Source organism: Brassica napus, unplaced genomic scaffold, assembly GCF_020379485.1.
Source record: "Brassica napus cultivar Da-Ae unplaced genomic scaffold, Da-Ae ScsIHWf_875;HRSCAF=1241, whole genome shotgun sequence".
NCBI lineage: Eukaryota > Viridiplantae > Streptophyta > Magnoliopsida > Brassicales > Brassicaceae > Brassica > Brassica napus.
This window is the reverse complement of record NW_026016915.1, coordinates 134,653-153,665: the sequence shown is the minus strand read 5'-3', so window position 1 is coordinate 153,665 and position 19,013 is coordinate 134,653. Positions and strand designations below refer to the sequence as shown.

Below are 19,013 nucleotides of genomic sequence, written 5' to 3'. Positions count from 1 at the left end.
TATAAAATTATTATATATTTAAATATTGGATAGTTTTTGGCTTCTCGGGTAGATGTTTGGTCTTTTTAGATATTTAGTTATTTTTTGGTATATGTTTTGATTTTTGAGTATTTCTCGTGTTTTGTGATTTTTTTTGGCTTTTAGGTTCTTTAGATTTTTTGTCCTAAATACTCGAACCGAGCTAGACTCATTACGTAGCCAATTACATAGTAAATTTTACAAATACTTGAATATTGACTCAACTTACCCATGGAACTAAAAGAAACAAATCTTAACAAAAAAATATATTCAAATACCTAGTTGGATATAATGCCAAGACCCAAAGAACTTGGACCTGAAAAAAACCGATTTATATTTGACCCGAAGACCCGAATGCCCAAATCTCACATTTCATTATATCTTTGTGCATTTTAAAAAGTTACTTTTGATTAGTTGGTGAAACTTAAAATTTATTTGAGAGGTTTTGGGCTATTTAACAGTATAGAGTTGTAGGTTTTTTGTTGAGCACTAAAAAAAGATTTGTTGGGTTTTTGATAATTTTAAACTTATCTTAAATATTAATTGTTATTATCAATAAATAAAATTAACATAATATATCATTTTTAAACTTATTTTTAATTATGAAGTTAATGAGACATATTTAAGAAAAATATAATAAAGTGTATGTGATAATATTTCGTGAACCCAAATTTATATTATCGTATATATATGATCTAATCTTTTTGTTTACAAAAAGATATGGGTCCAATAAATAAAAATTTGACTAAATGATTGTTAGAGAAATTTAAGGCAACATATTGTTTTGTCTAATAATGTAAGACCAAAATATTTTAGTTTAATGAAATGGTCCAAACAACTTTTTAAGTGATTTTTATTAAAACTCCTTCTCTTTTAATAGTATTGATAATACTGCAAGAAACTAAAAAGGAGATAAGAAATAAATCTTCGTAGTACAAAGAAGCTTACAGTAGGCAAACTTAGACGCTATTCTCTTACTCCTAAACATCGTCAGGCACAAGGCTTATGGGCACCAGAGAAGAATCTTCATCACCATCTACTGCAGCGTAAACTACAGCGGTTCTGCACGGTGCATACACCATTAAGGAGCAAGGCCTATCGTCGTACCTTCCATCCTGCATAACAAACAGTCAGTTTCTCTTTTATTGAAAATGAGTTTTATCTCTCGTTCTTGTTTAGTTAATGTTCTTACAGAGGTGAAGAACTCAGCGGAGTCATCTAGCCGAGTGAAACCACCGAATAAAGAATCATCCGAGTCCAAAACTATCTTGTACTTTCCGGGAACAGAACAACCGATACGGTAGTCAGAGTAGCTGTTGGTCCAGTGGAAGTTGAAGACAAACACCAAGCTACCCTTCTCAAACACAATGACTCTATCTCCTTCATCCTTGCGGGATATGTACTGATGCTCTGAAGTCATGAACCGTACTTCTCCTCGAGATGTTGCACATCGCCCGATCAAACTCTTGCATCCGTGGTATCTAAGATACTCTGCATCTCCAGATCACCCTGCGCCGGCATTTATCGTAGCTACCGTTGTTCCCGGGGATGACTCTGCCATCAGGAAGGTGCTGGTCAGTCCTGGGAAGTCGATCCATTCAGGGTGTCCGAACTCGTTTCCCATGAAGTTGAGGTATCCTTCTCCACCTAGTCCCATTGTAATGAGCCGTATCATTTTGTGTAAGGCGATCCCGCGGTCTACACGTGGTGTGGCCTGTTTGTCCACCGCCATGAAATCATACATGTCCTATAAAAGACAAAAGATAGAGTCAAAAGAGTTCCAAGAGAGTTAAGATGTTATTAGTACCTTGTCCATGAGCCAGAACGCAATCGTTTTGTCTCCAACAAGGGCTTGATCATGACTTTCCGCATAGACGACACATTTCTGTCTCGCCCACCTTCTGTTGGTAAGCGTGAAAACTATATCACCAACCTGCCAGTCCTCGTCTCTCTTCCTACAGAATATTACAACACACGAAATGAGATCAATTTGATTCATTCCTGCAAAGATTTCATGAGGACATACTTGAGAAGCTCAATCCATTTATCAGCCACTGCCATGTGGAGACGGTAGTCAAAACCCACACCACCGTCTTCCACCGGAATACAAAAGGCTGGCATCCCCGCTAACCTGTAACGAGAGAATGCAATGGAGGTTTCAGGGATAATTTAGTTTTCACACTAAAACGTAAGTGCATAAGACTTACATCTTCGCCGACAACAATAGCCTCAGGGTATAGCCCATGAATCATATCGTTCACCAACATTAGATAGACCACAGCGTCAACATCAGTTGAATATCCAAAGTACTCATTGTAATTCCCAGTAAATTCCACCTGCCACAAACAAGGGCAGTTAGATTGCAGAAAGCCATACATTTAGCATCAGCATATTTGTATGACATGCAAAAGTATTACCTGCAGTCCATGATGAGTGTACATCATAGAAGTCACGCCATCAAATCTGAACCCATCGAACTTGTATTCTTCCAGCCACCATCTCGCGTTGGACAGAAGATATCGAAGTACCTTAATTGACAAGGAAAATAAATTAACTTGGAGACAGACGTGTCTAACTAACATGGTGGTACACTCAGAAGATTTTCCCATTAATATTACAATATATCGACTCTAGAGAGAGATACCTCCCAGCTTCCGTAGTTGAAAAGACGAGAATCCCACATCCAATGGTAACCCCGCTCTCCAGAGTGGAAGTACTGACCATCAGTGCCATCAAACATGTTCATCAGACCATCCAGTGTGTTTTTGAAGCATGGCTGGTTTAATTTAGACAATGGTGATTATCCATTTTTAATTGATTCGACGACAAGACTAAGTATCTGATGGAAGATGATTCTGGAGAATTGTTAACGGGAGGCCAATACCTGTGCACAATATCCATCAGAACAACCAAGCCCAGTTCATGAGCTTTGTCTATCAAAGATTTAAGGTCATCAGGTGTTCCAAAGCGGCTGCTAGGAGCGAAAAAGTTTGTCACATGATACCTGCATTGCATGTAGCAAAGTCACATTCATTAGCTTAACAAAAGGTTATAACAGGAAGGCGTTGGATGATAGGTAAATAGACGAGCTATATCTGGAATAGGAAGATACCCAAAGCTGGCATAGTAGGAATGCTCTTGAATGGCCATTATCTGAACTGCATTGTAGCCTAGCTTTTTTATACGGGGGAGTACATCATCTCTAAAGTTGGCATATGTATTTATCATTGGTTCCTGCAGATAAAAGATTACATTACCAATTAATATTTATTTTAATACATATCGAAGTGATTATCATTCCAAGAAAAAAGGAAGGAAACGGACCGTACTACTCATTCCAACATGTGATTCATATATGCGCAGTGATGTGGGCTTCCTTGGACGAGGATGTTTGAATACATATTTGTCCTGGAACAAATGTATACACATCGTTAATGCTGGAAACCAGTTGTGAGTTGGATACTAAATATAATGTTCTATATTGGATATCTACAACTTGAAGAGTTCAGATCATCTCTACAAAAACACTAAAACAAATGAGAAGGTAAAGTGAGTACTGGCTTGTACCTCCTCAGCAGGGTCATAATATACTCCATCGTATGGGATATCCCCTGGTGCCTGAACAGAGTACTTGATCCAAGCTGGAATGGAGTCTTTAATACCAGATGGGGTATCCATGCGAATCTACCAACACATGAAATAAAAAGAGTTACAAAGCTGAAAACTTGTATGCTACTCCAAAAGGATACATGTAGCACACTACTAATTCTCTTCCAATATATATATATATTCGCATGAGATCATTGGAAATGCACTACAAGTCATCACTCTAAAAGTTCACTCTGGAATATAAGCTGTCTAGTTGTCTGTTGTAAATAAGATGTTTTTCTATATTTTCTCACAACTGCAAATAAATGGTGTAGCAGCAGTAAGTTGTAAATGGATCAAAAATGTTACACATCTGACCAGTGACTTGAAAACTATAAACATGTTACCTTCACGCGGGAGCCATGGGGAATTGCTGGCGAGCCATCAGCATCATTCGGCAGAAATATTTCCCACACACCATACTCGTTCTGCTCAAAATTTCATTGAAAAGACTGTCTTAGATCAAAATCCCAGAAAGGAACAGACCAATAACAGAGTAAAGCATGCTTCCAAAAAGACATTTTGTAGTAAAATTTAGCTACTAGCTTAACTATCAGCTCACATGGAAGTTAAAAGTAACAGCATACCCGAGTCATGACATCAGCTTTGGAATTCCAGTTATTAAAATCTCCAATCAGTGATGCTGCCTGGGGAAGGAAAAATTGGCCAAACGATTTGTTAGATAAAAACAGTAATTAGAATATATTCAATGGACAAAACCGATGTCACAACAGGGCCCTACTCTACTTTCATTCATGAGGTGTTGCATGAGTTCCAATCCATGATTCTATTCTTTTCAGGTATGAAAAGTTGCATCTGAAACTCTAATGACCGAAAAAAAAATGTGACAAATTCTTTTACTTTGAGAATTGAGATAAAAAAACAAACCTTAGCTCCTGGTGCCCATTCCCGGTAAGTGATACCAGTGGCGCTAGCAAAGCAGTGAATAACAATTAGCAACTGCAATACCAACTATCTGTAGAGTATTTACTAAACTTTTACCGTGCCTAGCGTGCTGCAATAGTAGGAACTATTAAAGCTATTGAAACAGCACTTGAATATATCAAAACGATGTTTACCTTCGAGTGAAACCAAATATTTCGTAACCACGAGAAAATGCCTCTAGTCCACCTTCATTCTTGTGGATTTCTTCACGCAGTTTTATGTACTGCCCATATCTGCAACGGCATGAAAACAATAATGGGATTGTTTACAAACAAGTAAAGGTATATAATAGATTGTTTACCGATAATCAAGATGACCATCATAACTCTTCAACATAGGATCAATGTCATAGATTTTTTTCCCATCTCCAGGAGGTGGGATCTTCCTCTGTACAACTTTTTGTTCGACAGACTCTGACATACTTGCAATATTTTCTTTATAACTCTGGCCTCCAGATGTTGAAAGTGCAGATGTTTGTTCTTGTCCCTCTGTCTCAGCTTTCTGGGCATCTACATCGTCATGTACCTAATAATAAAAGGTGAGAAATGATAAATGCAAGAAACCATGTAAGTGCACTGAAAGAAGAATATCATCCAAGAGTCAGAGAGATTTTATAAGAGATTCTTGAAATAATATAAGTTATATAACAGATGAATACGTAATGGAGCAGGAAAGATCCTCCAAGTTCGTTTTTGGTTGAATACATATAGCTTCAAATGTGATAATACACAATAACTAGCAGCCAACGGAGAAACTGAAACAGAGAGGATGTTTGATTCATGATCCAGAAAAAAAAAACACAAATTTATGCATCTGAGTACAGTAAACAGAAAGCCAAGCCAAACAGAGCACCAGGACCAAAGACATTAACATCTTAATCCAGTAAAAATGTTTTTTTTTTCTCTCTCTCACACAAAAATGCCATCACCAAGCAAAAACAGAACATGAAATAGAATCTTCACCCCATCACAAATGGTTTATTCATGACAAATTAAACAGAGGGATAACACAACTACACATAAACAACACAACATAAGTATAATAAGTACATAGTTAGAAAACCAAGTAGTCAGACAAAAACAACAAACCTGAGTTACTTCAGAGAGAGTTTCCTGAGTTTCTGCTGAAGAGCTGTCACTCTGATGGCTACCGAGATTCTCAGACGCAGTGGTAGCTATTGAAGAAGATTCAGAATCATAAGATGGCTTCCGAGCAAAGATTTTACCTACACCAAATCACATTAGGAGACCAAATCCACACATTGACTCCATGAGAATCACCAAATCTCGAAACGCGTGCAGTATAAGGAAATAAGAGAATGGATGGATGGAGGAGGAGTACCAGAGGAGGAGCGAGTGTCTTTCCTCAGAGAGAAGGTGACGGCGTTGGTTCTCCGATCGTCGTTGAAACTCGGGAGAGAGGAGCTCTTCTTGATGGATGGGAGGTGAGGGAAACGTACGCCTGAAATCGTGTAAACCATTGCATTCAACTTTGGGAGAAGAGAGAGTGTGAGAGGAAGCGAAGAGAAAATGCTTTAAATGGAATAAAATCTAAATAAGGATATAAAATTAATTAAATTAAATAAATATCGCACGGAGTTCATTAGGGGACGGAGCGTAGTTCGCCACGTGTAGTGATGTCAGATATTTCAGTGGGTCCCTCATCAAGCGTTTCTCGTCCGTCTCCTTTATATGTATCCACAAAAAGAAAGTAGTATCTCTCACTCAGTTTCTCAATTATTGTATTCTTTTTACCATACATAACTCAGGAAAAATTAATATTAGAGATCCAAAAATAAGAAAAGAAAATATTTTATAAATAACTTTGTGTTGTCAGTTGTCACTTGTCAGATTCAGACTCATAATTGAAAAAGTTTTTTTCTTCAGTTGTTGAGGGATGAGTCCAAAACGTTTCACAAATATCCCATGAGAATCACTAGAGAATATTAGCATACTAGGATAAGACCGCAGGGTGAGTTTATTTGTATATATTATCGATAGTTTCTTTTATATATTTGATCATTTTATTTATATATATAAAATATTTTTTGTTGTTATTATATAATTTCTTTCTGATGGATCGGATCAATTTGTATTAAAAATAATGGAACAAAACTATAATTAATACATCATGAGTTGATCAGATTGGACATTAAACAAATTATGACATAAAAACCTTATTTTTTCCATCGAACACATTCTTGAAAAAAGTGAATTATTTTGACTTTTATATTTCATATGGTTTTGAAAGCTTTCAAATCAACCATCGAATTGATACATGTCATTTTAATGTTTTTAGTCGTATACTTAAGGAAAACTTACATTTTTGTAATTTAAAGTCGTTTTAAAAAATTCAAAATATAACATATAAGAAAAAATATAACATATAAGAAAAATATAACATATAAGATGTCCTCATTTTTGTATTTTAAAGTCGTTTAAAAAATATATATAACATATAAGGTTTCCTCATTTTTGTAATTTAAAGTCATTTTAAAAAATTCAAAATATAACATATAAGAAAAATGTTATTTTTTTATTATACGGTTAATGTGATTGTTTATTTTTTTAATACTATAAAATTAAACAAAATGAAGAAGGATGCAAAAATTGTTGTCAAATTTTTATTAGTCATAATCTTTAATTGCCTTATATATGTAAATCATATTAGGTAATTTCGTAGTTTTTATTTATGGAAAGAATACACACTTCTTATATTTTAGGTTAATATAATGTTCTCTAGTGGACACTAAACAAATTATGACATAAAAACATTATTTTTTTTTCTCGAACACATTCTTGAAAAAGTGAACACTATTGTTTTCACAGTTGAATTATTTTGACTTTTATCTTACATATGATTTTGAAAGCTTTCAAATCAGCCATCAAACTGATACATGTCATTTTAATGTTTTTAGTCGTATACTTACGGAAAACTTACATTTTTGTAATTTTAAAGTCGTTTTAAAAAAATTCAAAATATTACATATAAAAAAATTCTAACATATAAGAAAAATATAACATATAAGGTGTCTTCATTTGTGTATTTTAAAGTCGTTTTAAAAAAATATATAACATATAAGGTTTCTTCATTTTTGTAATTTAAAGTCATTTTAAAAAATTCAAAATATAACATATAAGAAAAAATCTAATTTTTTTATCATATGGCTAATGTGATTGTTTAATTTTTTTAATAATATAAATTTAAACAAAAATGAAGAAGGATGCAAAAATTGTTATCAAATCTTTATTATTCATAATCATTAATTGCCATATATATGTAAATCATATTAGGTAATTCCGTAGCTTTTATTTAAGGAAATAATACACACTTCCTATATTTTAGGTTAATATAATGTTCTCTAGTGTTATATAATTATGGAATAATGTGACACCATTAGATTAAACTATACTTTATATTAGATGCTCTAGAATTCTTTGAAATGGAATTTAGAAGGCATTTATAGTGCCACCTAGGATTTGGGGTTTTTTTTAATTAATACAAAATTAAGGTTCTAATTTTTCAAATGCTTCTCAATTAATATATAGGGGATACTAAGAGGCAAGAGTAGTTTCGTAAATGTTTATTGTTGGTGTTATATTATTGCTACTAACTTACCAAATGAAAACAAAATAATAAAACGGTAATACATTAGAAAATTTACATGAATACGACATCAACCTTCAACACTATTCTACAAAGATTTTCAACTCTATCTAATCACAGGTTCTTCACCTTATTTGAAAGTTGAGGAGCTTGATACAATAAGCGGAGACAAAGACAAAGACAAAAAGCAATATCCACGCGATGTGAACTGCAGCTATAACTGGTAAGAAGTCTTATTCGAACCCGGAACCATCTTTGAGCAACGTTTTTAGACCCGTTCTACGAGACCAGTGTTCTGCACTATCGAATCTTGGTCTCCTACTTGAGATGTGATGCTTCCATACAATGTCCAGCCACTGGCGTTGCCTAGTAATTAATATCATCTCCACCATATCACTATTTGCTGCATCCCCTCCTCCATAAGAAACATAAAACATAAAAGTTAGGTAGCTCTAAAACATTTCTGATCATAACAAAAAGTAAGATCTAAACCACACTTGATGATTACGTAAGTTGGTTCGTAATTTTTACCAATCTTTGGTATGAGGAACTGGAGAAAAGATTCCAAATAGACTGAGGAAGAAAGACATGCAGATTCAGGAGATTTGATAGTTTGGTGTCAAGGCCACAAAGCATCAAGCTTGTTAACATGTCGTAGTAGTAGAACTAGAAGAACTTGACCACAGTACGGTCGTATCCTATCATTGAGTAGAGGATTATAGTATGTAAACTCTAGTTTGTATGGTGTCATACTACATGATCTAATAACTTTGTCTATATTACCAATTTTCCCAATTAATTATTTCTAACGAAAATATAATGTATAAATATCAATGAATATATTTTGCAAGTTGAAAATAAGGGAGAAATTTTTTTTACCAAAAAAGAATAATAAGGGAGAACTACAGTGAATGTTTCGAGTGGGCCTAAAGCAAATGCATTATTGCCTTGCGAAAAAATCATTATCGCCACAGACTAGAAAAAACTCATATTTTCTTTTTATTCAAAATTAGAACCACAAGATGGCAGTCGTAGACTGATAAGATTGACTTGGAGTCTACTCTTTCATTGCCACTCATATCTCTTCTTCCAAAGAACCTCTCTAAGCAAGTTGAAGAGCTGTTACATGAAAGGTAAATCATGTTCTTGTATCATTATTTGTCTGTTTAATTTGCTTTGATCTGTCTTTTGGACTCTGTTGTGGTTGAATCTGAATTTAAAAACGAAAATTCGTTGGATTATTACAAATCTTGTTTTACGAATTTAAACCATTTAATCATCAAATCTTGTTATAAATTGTTTGAATAAAAGTAAGTTAAGTAAAGTTCCTCTGACATGTATCATGTTGTATTAGATCAACCAAGGATTATCATAACCGGTTTTAAATCTTACTACAAGTTTGTACATATGTGTTGTGTTGATGGTGGAACAGGAGAATAGTGATGGCTGACGGAGTTGTGTCGTTTGGAGTGGAGAAACTCTGGGATCTCCTCAGTCGAGAATCAGAGAGACTGCAGGGAGTTCATGAGAAAGTTGATGATCTAAAATGTCAGATGAGAATGTTACAGTCGTTGTTGAAAGATGCAGATGCCCGGAAATATGAGAATGAACTAGTGAGAAGCTTCTTGGAAGATGTCAAAGACATTGTTTTTGATGCTGAAGATATAATCGAATCCTTTCTTTTGAAAGAACTTAGTGGAAACCAAAAAGGGATCAAGAGGCGTGTGAAAAGACTTTCTTGTTTCTTAGTGGACCGCCTATGTCTTTCTAGGGACATTGAAGGCATAACTAAGAGAATAGTCAAGGTTGTTGGACAAATGCAGAGCTTTGGAATACAGCATAGCGTCAACAAACCACCGCCTCTACAAAAGAGACAGAGGGAGATCCAACAAACATATCCAAAGAGATCTCAAAAGGATCTTGTGGGGGTGGAACAGAGTGTTAATGAATTGGTTGGTCATTTGGTGGAGAATGATAGCATCCAAGTAGTTTCCATATCTGGGATGGGTGGTATTGGGAAAACCACTCTTGCCAGACAAGTTTTTCATCATGACATTGTTCGAAGTCATTTTGATGGATTCGCATGGATCTGCGTTTCGCAAGATTTTAAGCGGAAGGATATTTGGCAAAAGTTATTGCGAGACCTTAGACCACATGATACGGGGATTGAACAAATGAATGAGGATACACTCCAGGCTAAGATCTTTCATTTGTTGGAAACATCTAAATACTTAATTGTCATGGATGATGTATGGAAAAAAGAAGACTGGGATGCAATAAAAGACGCTTTCCCCCAAGAAAGAGGTGAGCTCTCTTATTGTACATACATTACTTAAGAACTCCCCATAACCACATTTCATAAATGCCTTTTGAGTCCCTGAGATGGAAGGAAATACAATTGCAGGTTGGAAGATGATTCTTACTTCACGCGATGAAGGTGTTGGTTTGCATGTAAACCCAAAATCTTTCCTCTTTAAACCAAAAATCCTTACTCCTGAAGAAAGTTGGAAGCTATGTGAGAGCATAGCATTCTCTAGAAGAGAGATAACCGGTACGTTTATATATAAGAATCATATGAATCTCTTACGGCCTTCGTATCAAAAATCTTGAGCTCTAATTCCTAAATTACATATGGGATGACATATATCTATCTACTAGGTGACTCATCCGTATATATTGGCGGAAGTATATATTGGATGATAAAATTTTACATTATATTTTTAAACAATTGTTAATATTTTAGATTTTATTATTTTAAACTAATATTTTAATAAAAAATACTAAATACTAATTTAGTTAAACATAGAATTAAGATAAAATAAACAATTTGATTTGTTTAAAATTAATTTGAGATTATATTTAAAATTATAATTTACATAGATTTTCATTTATTTATTTTGGTTAAGATAAATTAATTTAACTTGTATACAGTAAAATTGATATAAATTTTTTTATAATTATAAAAAATAATTAAAAATAATTCCTAAAATTTGTAGATATCAAAAAATAAACAAATGATATCACGATTAAAAATTAATTTTTTTTAAAAAAAGATGGTATAACATTTTGAAAATATTTTTTAATAATAAATTTTTATGATTATAAAAATATATTTAAATACTATTTCAAAATTTTAAAATCTTTTATTTTTCCTTGTCATATTGTTTAATTGATATATTTGAATAAATTTATTTTAATGATGATTTATGAGTTATTACCATATTATCAAAACTTGCCAAAAATTGAAATTAACATTTAAATGTTGTTGTCCATGTCACTTTTAACCATAAGTCATGTTATCAATTTTAGTATGTCATGTTACATTTTTTTGGTGAGAGTGATTGTGGAGATGACATGTGTGAAATCACTTCACAAATAATGTATAGGGAATTAGTGTTTAGTTTAGTTTCATATTCTATATTATTTTACTAAAACATGTTATTTATGCGTTATTGAGTTATGTGTTTTAATGTACTTGATTTTGCAGAATATTTAACTTTGATATGGTATTTGTTTCTAAATTCTAATTTGATTTTAATATGATGTAGTTAGTTTCTGGTTATTTTAATTATAATTTTGTATTTTGTTTTATTATTACGAATCTCTTATAAAATTTTATTATTGAAAATTGAAAAAATACTGTTTAAAATATCAGTTTAAAATTTCATTATTTAAAACATAACTTAACATTTTAAAGTTTTACATAAACATAAATTCAATTAAAGCTACTTAATGTTTTACAAAACTTTATTGTAAATAGCATATTTGGTTTTCTTTTTGTGAAAGCAACACTAAATATAAATTGCATGCACCACATTCGAAATTAAATATTGATTCTGGCGAAGTAACAAACATTACAAATACTAAAGTTTTGGCTAGCACTATTCAAAGATGAATGAATATCTATACCAAAAAAGATGGGTGTGTTTTTTTACTGAGAAGAACATAATTTCTCGTGAATAAAAAGGAATCTTAGGTATTGAAATAATTTGTTAATTTATTAATTCGATGGTTCAAACTTAAAAGAATAATTTGTTAATTTATTTAAAGATACGAACATCCTTATATTATTAAGTTGAGAATTTTTAATTAAAAACAAGTTATAAATACTAGGTAAGGAACCCGTGCGATATCGCACGGAAACTCATTTTATAAAACGAAATAAGCTATATTTTATATAAAGAAAACTTCAAAAATACAAATGATTTAGAGTAAATACATAAATTACAAAAGTATCTTGCATGCAATTATATTTCTTTATTGATAATACATATATTTTTCGTTAGTAGTTTTCTTGTTCAATTGAAAATTTTGGTTTAACCGAACTAAAAAAACAGTGTCAAAATCCCAAAGATACAATATACTTAATTTGTAAATATATAATATTATTAAATTAATTAAACTACTCATAAAATATAACCACCAGATTATTTTATATAATTTTAAATATTTTTAAAATGTAGATAAATAGATATAAAATAATGAAAAGATATATTTAAAAAAAAACATCTATGCAATTTTTAGTATGAAAAGATGCATCCTTAAATATTTTGACAAATTTTTCAACGTAATGAAATTTTCCGTGTTTATATGTTTTTACAAGATCTTAATGAACTTTTGAAAATGAATCTCTCTTTTTCCTAATCTATTTTGTGATTGTTGTGAATTTTTTTTCTGTGTTGTTATTTTAGTTGTGATTATCAGTACCTATAATTTCTTATACAGAAGGCTAAATGTTGTAATGGTTGACAACCAAACATTGTAATGGTAAGTTAATTATTGCAATGATAACACTAAAATTTGCAATGATTCATCACTGAATACTACAATCACCAAATGCATTATCACCATAAAATTACCAAAAATCACAATGGTTCATTGCCAAAGATTGCAAGTTCATCACCAAAGGTTGCAATCAATTAAATCTCCAACAATCATTCTCACTTATGTGTAATTAATTAGAAAATCAATTAATAAATAGCACATAATTCAAACTTATGCATAAATTAAAATGTGCATATATACAAACATTTTTTAATGGTTTACATTTTCTTAATATTGATATAATAATAAATAAAAATTCGTTAATTGATCTGAACACTTTATCTGAAACCCGAATAGATAAAATCGAATCAGACAAAAACAATTCTCACCAAAACATGATATTATAAAACCATACAATATATAATTGAAAACCATATGTTTACTTATATATATATATATATATATTATTATAATAATAATTAAATTATAGAACAAACCGAAATGTCAGAATATTTTTAAGATATTTATAATAACATAGTCATGGATTATTGTGTTTGTCCTCTCAACCATAAAGCTCTGATACCATGTTGACCAGATTCGTATGAAACTCTTTGCTAGCAACCATATTATCCACAACATTGCTCTTCAATACTCCTTTTACCGGAATGTTTGTTGTGCAGACAAATTCAGCCATTGGTGTTTCTAAGAAGATTTAAATATTAAAATTCACCTACAATAATATATTTTAAAATTCAGATATTTAACATAGAATCATTAGAGGTTATATAATATTTTAACGAATAAATGTGTTTACTGAATCGTGAAAAGTTTAACGTTAAGTTTCTATTTTTGATTAATTCCAAAAGTTGTGAATTGAAAGGTTGTGTTTTTTATAAAAGTTGTAAAAAAGTGTAATTTCTAAAAGTTGACAAAAATGTGTATTTGTTAATTTAATAGGTTATGTTGTGTGGTGATTTATTTGATAAGTTGTAACTACTCATATAAGTCTCTTTTAAAAAGTGAAAAGTTGTGACTATTCTTATAAGTATCTTTTCAAAATGGAAATGATGTAACTGTTTAAATTGAAGAGTTGTGACTATTTAAATAGATTTTTAAAATATATAAATAGTCTATGCCCATGCATTTCTCAAAATAAAAGTTTCACTAAACGAACAAATAATAAAATGGTGAAAAAAAGTTCTATGCAGTTACTTGGTTACAAACTTTTAGAAGATATTCAAATGAAACGTTAACAACAAAAAATAGTAGAAAAATTCTTACGTATTTGGATAGCCAAAAATCATAAACGAAACAATGAAATCATTAGTCTAAATTTTCTTATCTCAATTAATAGTAGAAATCCCAATTAATGTTAAAAATTATATTTCATAAAATGAGTTAAGTCAGTTATATTATTATTATTTTCACATTAACTAATAAAAATAATTAATATTATAAGTTAATTATCTATACTATATATATTTCGATTGAAAATACATAAGCAATAGGTAGAATAGTTTTTTTTTACTAAAGGTTTATATCATCAATATGGTTAATCACCAATAATTGCAAGCATCAATTGTTTCATTTATAAAGTTGCAATTGTTCATATAACTATTGTAATGGTTCATTTATAATATTATAAACATTTCACCTACATATATAAAACTCCTATGATAGTTTTAAGTAAAAATACAAAATTCTAATACTCACAACTTCTCACTTTTTAAAAATACTTATGAATAGTCACAACTTTTAGACAATTCTTAGAAGGACACAACCTTATAACATAGAACTTTTAGAAAAGACACAACCCTCTACATATATTTTTCAAAAGACATAACCTTTCAACATAACTGAAGTTCACAACCTTAGAAATTAATTGAAAAAGATACAACCTTACAACATAGAACTTTTAGAAAAGACACAACCCTTTGCACTTCTTTTTCAAAAGACACACATAACTCAAGTTCACAACCTTAAGAATTAATTGGAAAAGACACAACCTTACAACATAGAATTTTTAGAAAAGACACAACCCTTTACACTTCTTTTTCAAAAGACACAACCTTTTAACATAAGTGGATTCACAACCTTTAGAATTAATTGGGATTGCTATTATTAGTAGATAAGAAACTGTCATATATTTATATATATATATATATATTAAATATATTTCCTATTCGATATTACATCCTTTGATATATATAAAATAATTAGTTTTCTGAAATTATAGTTTTACATATATTTTAATATATTTTATGTTAAAGATAATATATTTTAATTATATTCCTTTTTATTTCTTTGTATAAAAAATCGTTTTTATTAAATTACATATAAATCTGATATTGATATGTATATATGAAAGATATTGTTTTTATATTAAATTTCTTTTTGAGTTATATAAAAGGAAATTTTTAAATTAAATTACACGTTATAAAAATGTTATATATTTATTAAAGATATTTCCTTTTTGATAATAAAGTGATTTGAAAACAAATATTAAAATGTTAAATTGAAATATTAATTTTGGTATTTTAACAATAAATTGTATCCATTAAAGTTATCACTGTAATTAACCATTCTAAGAATCAACATGAGTGCAACACATAAAAAAATTGACTTATCAAATAATATTATAGAAATAGAGATACTATTATGTTCTAAATATGTTTAGATAATTTTGCTTATTTTTTACATTTTTAATGATTTTGACTGATGAGTCAGCAATTTAGATTTATACTATTATATAAAATTTTATCTTATTTAGTCATCAATTATTTATTTTATCTTAATTTTAACATATAATATAATTAATATTTAAAATTAAATAATGTAATCAAATAATAAAATTTAAAACCTAATAAAATTTTATTTTAAAATAAAATCTAAATTTAAAAAAAAAATTTTTTGCACAAAATGCAGAAAAACACCTAGTATAAACTTCATATTTTAAGTGAATGTAAATGTTTTTTTGCTAAAAAAGTGAATGTAAATGTTCAAGACAGAAAAGTGGCAATGATAACGTACAATATAAATACTAAGGGCATGTCTGGTTTTCTCGTTACCATCCACAAATACAACTTTTGCGATTCGTAGCGGTTGGTCATTGGCATTTTAGAACAATCATTCAAACCGTTCTAAACCGATCCAAACCGCTCTAAACCTCTTAAATTCAAAAGCTGGTTGCAGCTAACGTTTTCGGTTGCGGGTGGGTAAATTTTTCTTTCTTTGTTTTTTCAAAAAAATATAAATACAAAAATACAAATAAAAATAAAAATTAAATTGAAATACTTAAATATATCTATTATATTTTAATTTATATTATAAATTTTTAAAATAAAAATATTTTCAATTATTTTATAAAAATTTAAAACTATAATTTTCTAAATATAATTTTTATATTTATTATAATATTATGAAGTTTAATATTTTTATAATTATATAAAATATAAATATTGTTAATTTATTATTTAAGCGTTGTTGTATTTGGTTGGTAATCAGTCATAAGCATCCTGCAAACGAACCAAATTTTTAACCACAATATCAGTCATACAAATCTCTTAAAACCACTTAAAACTGCAATCCCCCGCATCCGCAAACTCCCGCAGCTACAACCAATGCGGTTACACCAGTCATGTCCTAAGTAAACTATAAAAAGGGTCATCATGAAAACTAACAATTCTCTGGATAGTTATTAAAGTAGACAATATATATAAATTCCTCTTAACTAATAAAATTAATTATTTATTAATGATATCAACGACTTTAACCGTTTAAGGTTAGAGCTAATAAAAAATACTAAATCATTTTACAAATAACAATATATATTTATTATTTTTGAACATTTAAAAAGACTAGACACATTATTTCGAGGCTCTAATCTCATAGTTCTGTTTACAGGATTTATTGTTGATGAAGAACTAGAAGCCATGGGTAGGAAAATGGTCACATATTGTGGAGGACTACCATTAGCCGTTAAAGTGCTAGGAGGCTTGTTAGCTAATAAATATATGGTTGAAGATTGGAAAAGAATAAATGAGAATATTCAAACTCAGATAGTTCGCTTAGATGACAACAATCAAGATTCGGTTTACCGAGTATTGTCTATGAGCTATGAAGATTTGCCAATGCAGTTAAAGCATTGCTTTCTCTACCTAGCTCATTTTCCCGAAGACTACAAGATACAAGTGGAGAGATTGTATTATCTCTGGGAAGCAGAAGGAATAATAACATCAAGTGGCAATGGAGCAACCGCTAGGAGTATTGGAGAAGACTACATAGACGAGCTAGTAAGGAGAAATATGGTTATTGCAGTAAAAGAGGATTTGAGTTGCAAACTGAAGTATTGTCAAATGCATGACATGATGAGAGAAGTATGTTTAAATAAAGCCAAAGAAGAGAACTTTCTTCAGATTATCAAAGTCCCTACTTCTTCCACCTCCACCATCAATGCTCAAAGTCATACGGGATCTCGCAGACTCGTAGTACACGGTGGTGGTAATGCACTTGATATGCTGGGAGGTAAAAACAATAAAAAAGCTAGATCTGTTTTGGGTTTTGGACTCGACAGCAACTTGTGGAAGCAGTCAGGTCAAGAATTCCGAAATTTACAATTACTTAGGGTCTTAGATCTGAGTTTAGATTATAAAGAGAACTTTGAGTTTAGTTTAGATCTGAGAATACCTTCGAGCATTGGAAAGCTCATTCATTTGAGATATTTGAGCTTAGCCATAGGTTGGGCAACTCATGTACCTTCTTCTTTACGGAATCTAAAGCTTCTAATCTATTTGAAACTTAAGTCCTACGGAAGTGTTCATCTGCCAAGTATCTTTAACGAGATGGTAGAGTTGAGGTTCCTGATGCTTCCCCGTTATTTTGATGATAAAACAAAGTTGGAATTGGGTAATCTAGTGAACCTGGAGTGCTTGATCCCCTTCCGATCAGAATGCGGTAGCATCACAGACTTCCTCCGAATGACTAGGCTCAGGACTCTCCACATAAAACTCAAAGGCAGGTATACTTCTGAAACTCTAGCGTCATCTCTCTGTGAATTAAGAAACCTGGAGGAGTTTAGATTGATCGATGAGAAGCTTAGCTTGATCGATGAGAAGCTTAGATTGATCGAAGAGAACAACGAATCCGATGGGGCTTATGATGTGGATTTCGTTTGGAATTTCATTCATCTAAGGCGTTTAGCGCTGGGCCTACATGGGACAAGGCTTCCTGATCACTCTCGATTTCCTCCCCACCTTGCACACATATCTCTAAGTCAATGTAAAATGGAGGAGGATCCACTGCAGATTCTGGAAAAGTTGCTTCATTTAAAGTCGGTTGAATTACATGAAAGATCTTTCGTGGGGAGGAAGATGGTGTGTTCAAATGGTGGATTCCCTCAATTATGTAATCTAGAAATATGGTACCTAGACGACTGGGAAGAGTGGATAGTCGAAGAAGGGTCGATGCCATGTCTTCGTACCTTGTCTATTGGGAATTGTAAAAAGTTGAAGGAACTACCAGAAGGGCTCAAGTATATAACTTCTTTAAAGGAAGTGAAAATCAGACATAAGAACAAGGAGTGGAAGACGACACTCGTACCAGGTGGGGAAAGTTACCACAAAGTCCAACACATTCCTAGTGTTCAATTACACTATCATAGCGACGACTCTGATATTGACGAATAAGGAGAATACAACCGTCTCAGGTATATATTCTTTTTGGTATAATGTCAATATTGTTCATTTTGTTTGTTATATATCCTCCTAGAAGTTTAGTGTGAAAGTCTCAACTATCTGTTATTCGCTTTTCAGGTGAACCTACTCGGGATCAGTACCCACCACTATCGATTGTGTGATATGATAATAAGTCGTTTTTGTTGTATGAAGTTTACATATCTTGTTTGTGATATATTTCGTCTATCTGTTTGCATGCTCATTCACTGTAATGCTAAGTTTGGATATACATTTGTATGTTGAACCATATCTTATTCGATGTTCTCCGTTGTGTGTGCTTAGTTGACTTGTATAGTTACC

At 31.2% G+C, this 19,013-nt stretch overlaps 2 protein-coding genes across 2 annotated transcripts; one reads left to right on the top strand and one right to left on the bottom strand.

Annotated features, from left to right (window-relative positions):
* Positions 1 to 810: 810 nt before the first annotated feature.
* On the bottom strand, positions 811 to 6,170 carry LOC106451114 (1,4-alpha-glucan-branching enzyme 2-1, chloroplastic/amyloplastic). Its single transcript, XM_048775464.1, is given in 21 exon segments — positions 811 to 1,133; positions 1,211 to 1,523; positions 1,525 to 1,600; positions 1,603 to 1,765; positions 1,826 to 1,973; positions 2,045 to 2,144; positions 2,222 to 2,354; positions 2,436 to 2,546; positions 2,663 to 2,787; positions 2,790 to 2,794; positions 2,903 to 3,022; positions 3,131 to 3,252; positions 3,343 to 3,426; positions 3,586 to 3,702; positions 4,014 to 4,094; positions 4,254 to 4,313; positions 4,555 to 4,597; positions 4,746 to 4,844; positions 4,913 to 5,136; positions 5,700 to 5,836; positions 5,953 to 6,170. Coding segments are annotated over 21 exon segments (2,535 nt in total). The 5' UTR covers positions 6,092 to 6,170; the 3' UTR covers positions 811 to 998.
* Positions 6,171 to 9,141: 2,971 nt separating this feature from the next.
* LOC106451117 (probable disease resistance RPP8-like protein 2) lies at positions 9,142 to 18,994 on the top strand. Its single transcript, XM_048775474.1, has 5 exons — positions 9,142 to 9,350; positions 9,650 to 10,521; positions 10,622 to 10,768; positions 16,885 to 18,685; positions 18,792 to 18,994. Exons 2-4 carry the CDS (start codon positions 9,660 to 9,662, stop codon positions 18,663 to 18,665), a joined length of 2,790 nt encoding a protein of 929 aa, XP_048631431.1. The 5' UTR covers positions 9,142 to 9,350; positions 9,650 to 9,659; the 3' UTR covers positions 18,666 to 18,685; positions 18,792 to 18,994.
* The last annotated feature ends 19 nt before the right edge of the window (positions 18,995 to 19,013 follow it).